Raw genomic sequence first — 15,030 nt, forward strand, 5'->3', positions numbered from 1 at the left:
GGACAGAAAATAAAACTTCTATGGAAAATATGTCAATAATGCCTTATAATAACATTGACTTATAAGAGTTATGTGGAATGCAATTTATTTCCTAATCCTGAAGGGTAATACTATGCCAATGACATATACACCCAGGAAACCAAAAACTATCCTAATCCTTTTCCCTATACTAAACGTATATGTTTAAATATTATAAAGCCTTAAGTAGTTATGGTGGAGATCTAAACATAGCATGAGTTATTTAAGAGTCCAGGAAATTTGGGCTGGAGGTATTATGCAGTGTGGAGTCTCTAAGAAGGTTGAGAGTGGACAGAGACTATCAGCCTGGTACCTTCAAGCTCCATTTGATGTTTGGGCAGGTAGCAGCTGCTGCTTGTGGACATGACAACCCACAAGGGCCTTAACCTGAAACACAGCAGGATGTTGTGGAAAGAGTTAAGATGCTGGATACGGAGATATCTGAGTGAAGATGAGAAGCCCACCACTTTAGCTGTGTGACCTGGGTTCAAGTAGACTATTTAACCTCCCGTGCACCAGCTTTCTCATTCAGGATTGTTGTGAGGAACAGGCTGAGCACAGGTCTTGGTGCATAGAAAGTACTCAGTGTCAGTCCCACCCTTCTCTGACCACTTATCTCTACTGTACCTTCCTCGCAACAGATGGTGTTCCACATCTCATACACAGACCGATGTTTCCAAGACTGAAAAAAAATATGTTGGAGAAATGGGATCAAAAGCCTGACTGACCAGTTCTTCGTATTTATATTTTTATACTCAAAGTCCAGGCCATTGTTATCTGTTTCCTAGACTACATCAATAGCTCCTATTTTCCCTGCTTCCTCTTTTTCTCAAATTTTCTCTTGCTTCCTTACTATTCACGGCAGCCAGGATGATCTTTTCAAAGCATGATGCACAGAATACCACTACCTTGCTTAAAATCCTGTAATTTAGGATTAAGTCAACCGTTCCGTGGCGTACCAAGCCCTACATGAGTTAAGCTCTGCCTGCTTCTCTGACCACGTTCCTTCCATCCTTCTCCTCATTTATTGAGCCTCAGCCTCACCTTCTTTCTCTCTCATGCACACTGAGCTCATTTCCTTCCCAGGGCCTCTGCATATGCTGTTCCCTATTCTGGGTTGTGCTATGTCAACTTGGTTAAGCTGGAAACTGTTTCCCAGAATCTACTTTCGTGCATGGTTCTAGGTTAGAGTTAGCCGAAGAGGCACTTGTGTGAGATTTGTAAGACAGAAGTGAAGGAGTGACCATTACACTTGATTAGATATAATGATAGACACAATGGTATCCAGTAGACCCCAACTTGGCCACCTTTTATAATGATTCTCTCTATACTCCCTTAAATATGTTTATATTTTAAAATAAACTGCATGGGGAAATAGTTTAGGACTGCCAAAATGTGAGAAGTCCACTTCTCTGGCCTTAGATTATTTTTATAACAATAAGATGGAAATTAGAAGACTCCAAAAGGGTTTTATTCTTTCTTTATTTCCTGCCACATGCAATGTTGAATAATGTCCAGGTAGTTCCCACATTATTCCATTCCTTTGCATGAAGGTAAGATTCTCCAATCATCTAGTTACCCCTGTGGGTCCCTCAGGTTGAGGGGCAGACAACACTATTCCTTTTGTAACTGAGTCCCTGAGGATAATATAATCAGGAGAACATTCTAGGAGAGGGAAGAGGTGTTCTCACTACTTTTATTTATTTTCTGAAAAATAGGATCCTTGAGGACATCTCACCACAACATTCATATTATTTGCATTACAGGGGAACAGGCTTCTTCCTAATAATTTATAGAAATAAAAAATCAAGCGGGGCCGGCCCGGTGGCTCAGGCGGTTAGAGCTCCGTGCTCCTGACTCCGAAGGCTGCTGGTTCGATTCCCACGTGGGCCAGTGGGCTCTCAACCACAGGGTTGCCAGTTCAATTCTTCGAGTCCCGCAGGGGATGGTGGGCTCTGCCCCCTGCGGCTAAGATTGAGCATGGCACCTTGAGCTGGGCTGCCTCCTGGATGGCTCAGTTGTTGGTTGGAGTGTGGGCTCTCAACCGCAAGGTTGCCAGTTCAATTCCTCGACTCTCGCAAGGGATGGTGGGCAGCGCCCCCTACAACTAAAAATTGAACACGGCACCTTGAGCTGAGCTGCCGCTGAGCTCCTGGATGGCTCAGTTGGTTGGAGCCTGTCCTCTCAACCACAAGGTTGCTGGGTCGACTCCCGCAAGGGATGGTGGGCTCTGCCCCCTGCAACTAGCAACGGCCACTGGAGCTGAGCTGCGCCCTCCACAACTAAGACTGAAAGAACAACAACTTGAAGCTGAACAGAACCCTCCACGGCTGGGATTGAAAGGACAACAACTTGACTTGGAGAGAAAATCCTGGAGGTGCACACTGTTCCCCAGTGAGGTTCTGTTCCCCTTCCCCAATAAAATCTTTAAAAAAAAAAGAAAGAAAGAAAGAAAGAAAGGAATACCTGCAAATGGGAGAAAATATTTAAAAAAAAAAAAAAGCAAGCATGATTTATAAGCAATGAAAGAAATAGGGAATTTATACCCATTACATGTTCTCTCCCAAGTTATTATAACTTGTCTTTTGAAAAGGGACCCACAAATCCTTATATGCCTTGCTTAAAACAAAACAAACAAACAAACAAACAAAAAAACACTAGAGATGGAAAAAGTATATAGTGGTAATAGAAGATCTTGGGTCCCATGATAGGAATTTCCCTAATGTGTTCCTATAACAGTGAAAATCAGGAGCACCCAAACTCCATCAGAATAGTAGTCTTTACATAGTCTTAATCCTGCAGTAACAGTAAATCTTACAGAATAAGGCAGTGAATGGCATCAGGTTCACGTGGCACACCCAAGAAGTCTGGCAAAAGAACTAGGGAAAGCCTTTGCTTCTGTTATGCATTTGTGAGATTAAATAATGCAGTGGACTATCAACAAAGGAGCTAGTTACCCCCTCTCTATTCACAAAATTATTAAAGATCTTTCAAAGCCAACTAAAATGTTACCATGCTATCAGATTTTGAGTGTAAAGACATACAAAATAATACCATTAAATAGTTCTTGAGAAACATTTTGACTTTAAGAAGTTGGCTATGGTGGTTTAAGAGAAAAAAAATCAAAGAAAGATGGTGGGGCTAGTCCCTGTTGAGCCTGGGGCTGATAGATGTGTCGGAAGGCAGACCCAAAAGGCTGATAGATATGTCGGAAGGCAGACTCAAAAGTTCTCTCACTGCCCACAAAGAGGAAAGGATAGATGGATAGATTGGTGAAGAGGGGTTATCACTTCGTGAGGGGTGAAATGTCTAACTATTGCATTGTTTTGTACACCTGAAACAAAAAAAAGGGATAGATGGAATTGTTGGCAAAATTCACACAAAGTTTGAAATTGGGGGTGAGGGGAAAGAACAGTGAAAATTAAGTTAGCCTTGAAAAGAACTAAAATTTCTTCTGGTACCAGTTTCCTGTTGAGTTTGTATGTGGTCATTTTGTCAATGGGTGTAATTTTTTTAAAAAAAAGAAAAACATGAGCTCCCTCCAGTGGCTAATCTAACAGTTTTCAAAAGACAATATATATTTATTAGAAAAGTATGGACATGCCTGGCTTTTCTGAACTGAGTCAATATCATTGGTTTCTAATGAGGAAGACAATAACTAGAATTCACATGTTACTTACTGATTTTCAGGTAAATTTTGACAAAGATATTTTAATTTCTTTCTTTAAAAATTACACAATTGAAGGATTAGAAGAGACTAGAGATCATCCATTCATTAATTCAACAAATATTAACCGGTCACCTACTATTTCCCATGTGTTGCTCAAAGTGCAAAGGATAAAACAGTGGACAAAACAAAACTCTCATTAAACACATAATCCAGTGCTGAAAGAAAGACAATAAATAATTAAGCTAGTAAATACATATCATGCCCTCTAGTCTAAGCCCCTTCAATAAAAAAATTTTTAATCCATTTGAATCCAGTTATAATGATCATTTTATAAGTATAATAGGGTCTCTTTTGCAAAGGTATAAAGTTGATTTTATTTTCTAGAACATTCAGGTAAAAAAAATCATTTGGGGATCAGAAAAAGATGGAAATTTCTTTTGTCAATTTAAGACAAAAATAGAAATAAATATGGAGTTTTCTTGGTGTTTTTTGGCTAATGTATTATACATTAAACTATGTACATCACATTACACATAATATAGCCATTATTTAACATTTAAAAAATACATTCAGTTAGTCACTCTAAATACATATAGTTGTCCCTCAGTATCCATGCGGGATTGGTTCTAGGACCTTCTGTAGACACCAAAAACCACAGGTGCACAAATCCCTTATATAAAAAAGCATAGTATTTATATACACATCCTCTTGTATACTTTAAATCATCTCTTTAGTACTTATAATACCTAACACAATGTAAATGCTATGTGAATCATTGTTATATTGTATTGTTTGAGGAATAATGACAAGAAAAAGTCAGTACATGTCAGTACAAATGCAACCATCGTAGGCCTAATTACATAATACACATCAGTAACAATGCAACTTCTTTTTTCCAAATATGTTCCATCTTTTTTATTCCAAGGATAAGGAACCCATGGTTATAGAAGGCTCACTGTATTAAGTTAGCCGCTGCTAACTTAATTTTGCCACTGCTACCTTAATTTAGCCACTGCTAACTTTGAATTTTTTCATCTATTGAAAAAACAAAAATCCTGCCTTCAGGGTGTTTGGTGGTAAAACGATCTGCTCTATATGCCCTCCTTAGATTAGCATGGGACTTTCATCATTAGGACTGCGTAACCCTCCCATTTTCTGTAGCTCCTCCTTCCCTCCTGAGCGCTCCCCTTCCAAACCTGAGTCACACCAAACTTCTGCCCATCCCTTATATCCACCAGACTTTTTAAAGCCCTTGTACCTGAAGCCTTTTCTTTATTTAGAAAGCCTTTCTTTCCCTCCTACAGAACAGCTCATCTTTCAGGGTTTCAATCAAATAGTACTGTAACTGTGAAACATTCTGATTCCTCCTCTAGACTGGGTGGTCCTCTCTATTGCTTCCAGTGCTCTACCGTAAGAACACTTTTATTCATTTTAAATGTGTTTATCTTTTTGTCTCCCTTATTAGTCTGTGAGTTTCCTGAAGGCAAATGCTCGTGTCTAATTTATTTTTTTGTATTCCCAGCATCTACCCTAGTGCCTGACATATAGATTATGAATAAAAGCTTGTGACATGGCCTGAGTGTTTCATTTACAAGTCACATTTTGGTAACTCAAGATGATTATGATTTTTGGTAACTCAAGCTTATGATTTTGACAGAAATTATATTAAATAATTTCAAAATATTTGTCTTGAGAATGCTCTTTTCCTCACTAATACAACCTAACCAACATTTTTTAAAACTTAAATCTATCAATGGATTTTTTTTAAATAAAAGATTTATTGCTTACATATACTTCTTAATAACTTCACAAGTATTTGATTCAATGATTTAGAAGTGGAATAGGCATTCTCCAAATGAAGCTGAAAAAGTAATTGTGGTTTGCACAGTGTTTTTTATTTTGTTTGTGCTCATGTGGTTTTGTTTTGGGCTCATTCCTTCCCAGTCACAGATAACCTTGACTGAAGTTGGTGTTCCGTGAAATTGCTTTTGTTAAGCAGAACGCCACTGTCCACCAATTAATGCCAAACCAGTTACTAGCTGACAGCTGTCAGGTAACGTTTTTCTCAACTAGTTACACTTAAAACTGCCTGGATTGAAACCCCAGCTACCTCACTAGCCATGAAGTTAGGCAGTCAGCTTGTCTGAGAATTGTTTCCTCATTTGTAAAGTGCACATAATTATAGTACTTATCTTAAAGGGCTGTTTTTTGGCAGAAATGAGTTAATACAAGTGAAGTTTTTCGAACAGTGCCTGGCACAGGATGAGTAATCAGGTATATTTTGTATTAACAGCACCCTATGGGATACATTCATTCACCATGTATTTATTTTTGTACACTGTGAGATGGTAGAACTATATTCTCTTCTAATTACCAGGAACTGAATTTAAAACTCTGGCTAAAGAATACTTATAAAGGTTATAACAGTGGTTGACTTTTAGATACAAATTAATTTGCATTTTTAAACCAATCGTCATGACATTTCCTCCAGCGCACACATTTTTCCCTAATCTGGGTCATGTTGAGTTGAAACAACCCAAAGCAAAACAAAAAAGGTATTTAAAATTATACAATAAAAAAACTAATGTACGCCCCTCATTGCTCTTCCCCCCCCTCTATAAAATAGGATAGTGCTATCTACTCCCCACGGATTTTTTTTTTTTAGCTTCTAACTTTATGCTGTGGGATTTTAAAACCTAGTAGTCCTTATCTGTTTCATAGACGGGTCGAGTTGACGGAATAAACTAACCTGTATGAAAAAGTTCTTTGCGGTTCAGATTACCTCAGAAACGCAAGGTAGTAGAAGGGGTTGGCCGAAGGGGTGGGGCGGGGTGGAATGTCGTAAAAAGCACTGCAGAGCATTTCGGGAGTGAAAGTAAGGTTGACACTCTGAGGCTCCCGTAGTCCGCTTGCTAAAGAGCCAAAATGGCTCCGCCTGCTGAGCGTCCATGTGCTGTTTCCGGTCATAGGCGGAAACACGAGTCTCAGCCACAGCTGGGGCGGTACGCAGTAGCCAGCGGTGTGGGTTTTCTTCGAGTTACTCCCCGCGGAGCCAGTCAGCAGCCAGTATGTCCAACAGAAACAACAACAAGCTGCCCAGCAACCTGCCGCAGTTACAGAATTTGATCAAGCGGGACCCGCCGGCCTATGTGGAGGAGGTGGGAGCGCGGCGCGGCGACTCTAGAGGCCGATGCTCCACTGGTTGAAACATCTATGGGGTTGGGGAGGCGTGGAGTGGAGCTGGGATCCTGGCTGGCCGCGTGTTCTCTGTTAGGTCTGGGGTCTCGGGAAGAGGGAAGGAGTTGGAAAGGGACATGCCTCAGGGTTCATTCTCCATCTCTTGGAAATCTGCTGTCTCTTTGGGTCTTTTTCCTGCTGTGTAGACCCCGCTGCTGCGGGAACATCCTTGAAGACTTAACTGTACTTTAGGGTTTGTCTCCCGACCTCACAGAGGTGGAGAGACAAATGACCCGCCTCCAACCTCTAACTTCCGTGCAGGTGTCTCAGCCTGATCTTTTTAGAAACCCCTAACTTGAATCAGTTGGTGACACTTGATGAATCATGATAGGATCCTTTCAACAGACGTCTGTTTCCAAGAGCCCGCGCTCTGCGCGGTGGGCTGTGTTGGGAAGGAGCTGGTAGTCTCCAGTATGAGGGACAGACACAGGAGTAAGTGTATTTAGTTAAACCAGGACTCAGTCCCCTCGGAAGCTGGCATTACCTGGATGTCAGAATTTGCTCAGGGAAAAGATGAGGTTGAAAAATTAGATTAGGTCCAGAAAATGAGGGACTCTGTATACTGACCTTACAGGAATTGTGAACATTAAAGTGACAAAATGTAAGTGGTGATTTGCTGTATTAATCTGGCAGCTGTTTTCTTCAGACACCCATTTGTCTGACAGGCATTAAACAGGTATCTGCTAGGCATTTGGTGCAATTGTTTGTTCTTCCTCACTAGATTGTGGTTTGTTCCATGGCTAACACAATTATTCATCTTTTCATTGCTCTTCTTATTTTCCTCCTTCCTCAGTTTTTCACGTAGAATTGTTTATATGAATGCTTTTTAACAAATAGCGGTTTCAGTGGTTTAGGTCACCAGAACAGAGAACCTTTCCAAGGATCAAGGCAGTGAAAATAAAGAGTAAAGAACAAAGAAAAGAAATTAATAGAGGTGAGGTTCTAAGATGTGTAAAGCACTATACAACCGTTGCCAAAGTGACAGTTGAGAGTTAGTCTGTATAGTGCTGTATTTAAGAGCACTGGTTTCAAAACTAGCTCTAAATCCTGGCCCTGCTGTTGACCAATTGTGTGAAAAGGGAGGATTAATCACTGAGCCTGTTTTAATAAGTAAGAAGGAGATAGTTCTTACTTCAGAGAATTGTTCTTTCATTCACTTAACAAATACATGTGCAAATCCACACATACTGTACCTGTTGTGTGTCAGTGTAATTCTAGGCACGGGGAATGCAGTGATAAATAAGACATGTGAGAGTCTTCTTCCTTTGGACTTCTGGTCTAGTGGTAGTAGACATATAGTGGTAAGAACTATGAAGAAAGCGAAAGTCAATGGGAGTATGTTCTGATCATCTCAAGGCAGATCCTGGTGGCTGAGCCAGGGTGGGAAGGGGGAAAGAAGTGGGACAAGGATCTTGCCAGGAGCTCACCGGGTTCTGGGACACGCTCCTCATTCCTGTCAGTGACGCAATGCGGTTAAGAGAGATGGGGTCTTCCTGAAGCAGGTAGGGGGCTGCAGTTTTCTCTCTTGGACTCTTACTTTTGGAGAAAGCTGGACATGCCTACCACTTGTGTTGGGGAAATCAAAAGTTAATTTTTTTTTACCATTCTGAGTTTAAAATATCTGGTAGATAACTAAACAGATATCAGACAAGTAATTGAATATATGCATTTGGAGTTCACTAGACCAGTTAAGGCTGGTAATATCAAGAAATACTCATTCTCACAGTCTCTCTCTCTCTAGAAATAACTAATTCTCACAGTCTGTTTGTATGTCTCTCTTTCTCTCTGTCTCTGTCTCTGTTTCTCTCCTTAAAGTTGTGGTCGAGGGATAGAGAATAGATATGTGGAACTGAGACCAGGTAAGTTTCAACATTAGATTGTTGAGTTGTTAGGATTAAACATTAAATGAGATAATGTACACATTGAGCTTGGCACATTGCAAGTGTTGAATAAGTGGAAGCTATTATCATTATTTCTGTGTGCCTATTGCTTTTGGCTGTTAACACATCCTATCTGTAACTTCAGGATGAAATCTTAATTAGTATTTAAAAGAAGAGAGGAATTTTGACTGGAGTGCTTTGTGTACTTGAGATATAATACTGTACATTTTCTGACCCGGTATTTTTCTGCTCATGTGAGTGCTCTGTATACATAGACAATGCAGAGGGAGTCGTTTGGAGAGTAAATGGCAGAATAGGGCCAGAATCTGGGTTTTTGATTCTTACTTCACTGTTCTTTATAACACACCACCTAAATTTCTAACAAAGGAAAGGGTCTTTAGATTACCAGTGTTGTGCATAAATTTTTCAAAACTTATTTTGAAGAATGCAGATAAGGAAAAGGTAATGTTTCTACATACTTTTGCCACATCTTTTTCTCCATGCTACCTATCAGACTTCTACTAAGTAATTTTTCATTCTGTTCTGAGCAAATCATATAATAGAAGGTGACCAGCATAAATTTTTTTTTCTCTACAGTTTCTACAGCAGTATAATCATTACAAATCCAATGTGGAGATTTTCAAATTACAACCAAATAAACCCAGCAAAGAACTGGCAGAGCTGGTAATGTTTATGGCACAGGTAAGGAGATAATTTCTGAATAAAACAAAGACCAGTTGTTGCACATAGTTTGCAGAATATTTCTCCAGTAATACCCAACCTCATTCCATTCAGGAGTGGAAGCTTCATTTATTTTTTAACTTTGCCTTTTTGCAAATTTTCTCCATATGGTGAGTTAGAAAATTTTGCTAGAACTTTTTATAGAACCATCCAGAGCAAAACTTTCAAACTATTTGTTTTCTTCAAGTTCATTATAAAATCAGATTCTAAATCATGTTACACATATTTTACTAAGACTAGAGGAAATATGAAAAGGATCATGAAATTAGCGTGTACCTCGTTTCCCTGAAAATAAGACCTAGCCTGACAATCAGTTGTAATGCGTCTTTTGGAACAAAAATTAATATAAGACCTGGTCTTATAATATGATACAATACAATACCAGGTCTTATATTAATTTTTGCTCCAAAAGACAGATTAGAGCTGATTGTCCGGCTAGGTCTTATTTTTGGAGAAACATGGTAGGAAAAAAAGACATGATTTGGAACTATTTACGTCTATAAAATAGCCTTTACTCACCTTTTGGAGAAAATCCTAAATATCTGCATATGAGTTATAGGAGAGAAAGAGAAACTTCAGAAGAGTGTTTGCTTTGTTACAGATTGGGCACTGCTACCCAGAACATTTAAGTAACTTTCCTCAAGAGCTAAAAGATCTTCTCTCCTACAATCACACTGTGTTGGATCCAGATCTTCGAATGGTAGGGCCGGTATTTGGATTGTGCTGTGTTCGTGTGTGTGCATATAATATGTGTTTAAATGAGAACAGCCGCTCAACTAAATGTCTTTTAAAATGTAGGTCAAAATGTGTCACCCCTTCCTTAAAATCCTTCTGTGGCTTCTTATTTATACTTAGAATAAAATTCAAACTTATTATCATGGCCTGTAAGTTCCTACATGATCTGCTTCCTGCCTGGTTTTGTTTTTGTTTTTGTTGTTATCGCATCTCCTTTTCTGCTACACTCCTCTTTCTGATCTTTCTGTTCCTCCATCATGCTAGCCCTCCCAGGGTGTTGTTTTGCCTCTTTTGAATAGGTGATTCCTTCTAGTCATTCACATCTCATATGCCTGGAGAACCTTAATTACAACATATAGTTTGTATAATGCTTAATTTATTGAACTTAACCATTAAATATCCAGTTTGAATATTGAAACATTGTCACTCTAGTGGTTGACATTGGGTCCTAGCCGAGATGCCCTTTACCAAGCCAGTGTACCTGTTTCCCCTACCTCATGGCCCCCAGCTGCCCTTTCTCTGCAGCGTTGTCCTCAGCGGAATGGGAGCCCTGGCACCTGGGAGGTTGCCCTCGCAGCGCACAGCTGGTACCTGACTAACCCAGTGGTACAAAAGCACACCCCTTCCCTCCAGGTGGGCCCCACTTTGTGTTGCGCTTTGTGATCAGACTGAAGCTCGTCTCCAGCCAGGGACACATCCTTTTCTTTTCTCTGCCCTATCCTTCTGCCTTGCCTTCTGGAAGAGAGCACACCCCAAACAAATCACTGCAATGACTCGGGCTCTACTCCTAGGGAACTCAGCCTTAGGCATTAGGCATACATTAGCCTTACACATACATCAGCTTTGAAAACATCTTTACAGCAGGTAGAACTTGCACAAATATTATGATCACAAAACACTGATAGGCTAGACTAAAACTTGTAAAAATGCTAAGTCCATAGATTCAACTTTGTTATTCCCACATTTCCAAGGCTTTCTGTAATTCCACCATTTTATACTTCTCTAAGATTTTCTTAATTTGATTAGACCCCCCCCCAAAAAAAAAAAAAGAATACTATCTCAGACAAACCAAGGGTGCAGATTCAGGATTGTGAGCTGATTAACTCTCAGCCGGGACATGGGACCTAGCATAGCAGCAGCACAGCCCAAGAGGCTTTCAATTCGAACCATTAGTCAGAAGGCTTTTTACTTATGTCTTGGAACTTCTCTGGGGCATACAGGTTTGCTGTGGCTAACAGTACCAAACCAAACTGGTCTGCAGGCATTGTTAAATTAATGTGTGTATTTGTTTCTTTATAGTGTTTTGTGATGATTAGGTTTTTATAGAATAATTCATAGACATTTCCTTTGCGAGGAACAAGGGATTGAGTCGGTGTAATTAGCATTCCTCTTTAGAGGAATCATTTAGAGCACACTGGTGGGTCCTCGTTTTAGTTGGCTATTGTGATCACCACCAATCTTTATCAACCACTGGACATCCTTTCTATCTAGTGTATTTGCTATTTTTCTGGGACTTTCTGAATCATTCCCAAATTTTTCTTCGCTCTTTTCTGTTTATACAGGTAGAAGCAGACTGTATATCTTAGTGGAAAATACTAACTACCTATGTATACTAACTTATTACTTAATCAATACAATGAATTTTTTATATTTCTCTTTCTTTGACAATTTAACTACTTTTTAATATACTTTTTGTGAATTTTTTTTAAGCATTATTTTTACTGTTTTAGGTTCAAATTGTGACCACCTGGCCCGTGGGAGCTTTTTAGTCCTTTCAGCAATGCTCCAGTGTTTTTAAAAGCATCCTTGCATTCTGACAGAAATAGTCCAAACCCTTTCTTATTGTTTTTCCTGCTCCAACACTTGGAATCAACTATTCTCCAAGGATGATTTGTTCTATCTAATGGAGAATATTAGAGACCAAAATTTGGGCGATAAGGGTACTCAAGTTGGTGGTAAGCAAGAGTGCTACAGCTGCTATTGGGCCATTTTAGTACTAACAACACTTCAAAAGAATTCCTTGCAAGATCATAAATTCACTTGATTATTCCAATTTAGTGTATTATGTTATTGTTTCCCCACCTTTCTTATCTTCGTAGATTCATTGATCACTGGGGTTTTGTCATATGTTCACCTCCTTGTGTAAAGTAGCCACAGTGTATCAATTACATTACCCTGTTTTACTTCCTTTTGACACTTACCATTATCTGAGATACTCTTGTTTATGATTATGTGCTTACTTGCTTGTCTATCCCCTCTTCTGCTCTACCCCTGATGTGTAAGGTCCATAAGAGCAGAGATCTGTTCTGTTCTGTTCTGTTCTGTTCTGTTCTGTTCTGTTCTGAAGCCTTGAATAATGCCTACTTAGTATAAGACATTATGCTCTTTTGGGATATACATGCTCCATTTTCTCATCTTAACTTTATCATTATCTTATAGTATTTTTTCTTTTCCTTCCTGAGACATTTTGCAAAGCTTTGATCTTGCTGAGAAATAAGAATCTCATCAATCCATCAAGTTTGCTAGAACTCTTCTTTGAACTTCTGCGTTGCCATGATAAGCTTCTACGAAAGGTAAAAACCAAAATTGCTTTTTTTCATATATCTCATTTTACCTTGCAGGGACATAAAACTTGTAGAGTGAATTCTTGATGCTTCACATTATTGGAAACAGTTAAGAATAATTTTAGTAGGGAAAATAATTGACCGTTGTGTGCATGCAATATGGTGGTAATAGCTAAACTTTTATTGAGTGCTTACTTTTTGCCAGCTATCATTCACAGAGCTTTTGATGTATTTATTTGTTTACTCACAAAGTGAGATAAGGTTTATTATTATTATCATGTCGTCATTGTTATTTTACAGATGAAAAGACTGAGGCACCGAGAGGTTGGGTAACATACTCAGAGTCTGAGTGATAGGGCAGGAATATAAACCCAAGCAGTCTGGCTCCAGAGCCCAAGCCCTTTTCTAGTGCACTTACTGATGAGCTAAATCAGAGCATGGACTGGACACTCATAGCTATGACTACCCCAACCTTAGACCCAGGAAACTACCTTTTTGTTATTACTATTTCCCTATGACTTTGTATTTGCTTATATAAGACCAGAAGCTAAAGGTTTATGGAAGAAATTTGAGAAAGGAAAAAAGTTCACATTCATTAACTTAAAATTTTTTTCCAAAGTGTTCATAGACTGCTACCATTCGATTTTAGCAATTGTACTTGGTCTGACTTGTGGGATAAAAGTAGTTCATGGGAGCATATGTGGGGCACCAATGATATTTGCATTGCCTGTATTGTTTTGCATGCAATTATGGGCTTAATAAATAGAACAATTTTCCTTCTTTAAAAATAATAATTTTGCAACAATGTGGATGGATCTTGAGATTATTCTAAGAGAAATAAGTCAGACAGAAAAGGTCGAGAACCATATAACTTCACTCATATGTGGGATATAAAACTGAAAGCAACAAACAAACAAGACAAAGAAATGGAAACTCATAGACACAGACAACAGTTTAGTGGTTACCAGAGGGTAAGGGGGGAGGGGGGTGGTAGCAGAGGGTAAAGGGGGTCAAATATACGGTGATGGAAGGAGAACTGACTCTGTGTAGTGAGCACACAATGTGATATATAGATGATGTATTGGAACTGTATACTTGAAACCTATGTAATTTTACTAACTATTGCCACCCTGAGAAAATTAATTTAAAAAACAAAAAATTTACTGAGATATAATTTACATACAGTTCATCCATTTAAAGTGTACAATTCAGTGTTTTTAGTATATACACAGAGTTTGCAACCATTGCCACAACCAATTTTAGAACGATTTTTATCATCCTCAAAAGAAACCCATTCCCATTGGCAGTTATTCCCCATCCTTACTCTCTCCCAGCCCTGGGCAACCACCAGTCTACTTTTGGTTTTTATGGATTTGCCTATTCTGGGTATTTTGTATAAATGAAGTCACATAAATATGTAGTTTTTTGTGTCTGGCTTCTTTCACTTAGCGTAATGCCTTCAAGTTTTATCCACATTGTAGCATATATCAGTACTTCCTTTTTACTGCCAAATACTATTCCATTATATGGTTATTATACCACATTTTCTTTATTCATTCATCAGTTAGTGGACATTGGGTTGTTTTCACTTTTTGGCTATTATAAATAATGCTGCTATGAATGTTTGTATGAACATTGGTGTGGAAATATGTTTTCATTTCTCTTGGGTTTATAAGTAGGAGTGGAATTGTTGGGTTATATCGTAACTCCATGTTTAATCTTTTCAGGGCAACTTTCCTTTTGCATTTTAGCCTGTTGCTTTTTGCTTTGTTTTTGGTCTCTCTGTAAGAGAATGAAGAGTAGGTATAATTAAATCCTCCTGTACATTTATAAAATTAAATCCTCTTGTACATAAACTGAGCAAGGTTAGAAATGTTGGTTAATGTGTACATGTTTTTGTTTCTTTTCCTCAGACTTTATACACACATATTGTGACTGATATCAAGAATATAAATGCAAAACACAAGAACAATAAAGTGAATATAGTAAGTACCCGTAAGTACCCATTTGTCTTCCATGTTTACAGCATTGTACCATCCGTGTATTAAGTCTTCTTTCTTCTTTTTTTCTTTAGGTATTGCAGAATTTCATGTACACCATGTTAAGAGACAGCAATGCAACTGCAGCCAAGATATCCTTGGATGTGATGATTGAACTCTACAGAAGAAACATCTGGTGATATATA

At 38.7% G+C, this 15,030-nt stretch overlaps 2 protein-coding genes across 3 annotated transcripts in view; one reads left to right on the forward strand and one right to left on the reverse strand.

The window, feature by feature from the left end:
• ART3 (ADP-ribosyltransferase 3 (inactive)) overlaps window positions 1-6,498 on the reverse strand; it is a 107,333-nt gene extending 100,835 nt beyond the window's left edge. The window contains exon 1 of the mRNA XM_074324442.1: window positions 6,438-6,498. The gene's annotated coding sequence lies outside the window, so the exon portion shown is untranslated. The remainder of the gene's footprint in view (window positions 1-6,437) is intronic.
• A 131-nt stretch (window positions 6,499-6,629) lies between these two features.
• The window catches only part of SDAD1 (SDA1 domain containing 1), a 29,266-nt gene continuing 20,865 nt past the window's right edge, over window positions 6,630-15,030 (forward strand). Inside the window, exons 1-7 of one of the 2 annotated variants that reach the window (XM_074324443.1) lie at window positions 6,679-6,846; window positions 8,741-8,784; window positions 9,403-9,507; window positions 10,148-10,246; window positions 12,744-12,854; window positions 14,759-14,830; window positions 14,920-15,020. In XM_074324443.1, the coding sequence (XP_074180544.1) occupies window positions 9,493-9,507; window positions 10,148-10,246; window positions 12,744-12,854; window positions 14,759-14,830; window positions 14,920-15,020 (398 nt within the window). In that variant the 5' untranslated portion in view covers window positions 6,679-6,846; window positions 8,741-8,784; window positions 9,403-9,492. Of the gene's footprint in view, window positions 6,847-8,740; window positions 8,785-9,402; window positions 9,508-10,147; window positions 10,247-12,743; window positions 12,855-14,758; window positions 14,831-14,919; window positions 15,021-15,030 lie in introns of both variants that reach the window. The other variant, XM_019720521.2, reaches the window with a different exon arrangement.

Source organism: Rhinolophus sinicus, linkage group LG02 (genome assembly GCF_036562045.2).
Source record: "Rhinolophus sinicus isolate RSC01 linkage group LG02, ASM3656204v1, whole genome shotgun sequence".
NCBI lineage: Eukaryota > Metazoa > Chordata > Mammalia > Chiroptera > Rhinolophidae > Rhinolophus > Rhinolophus sinicus.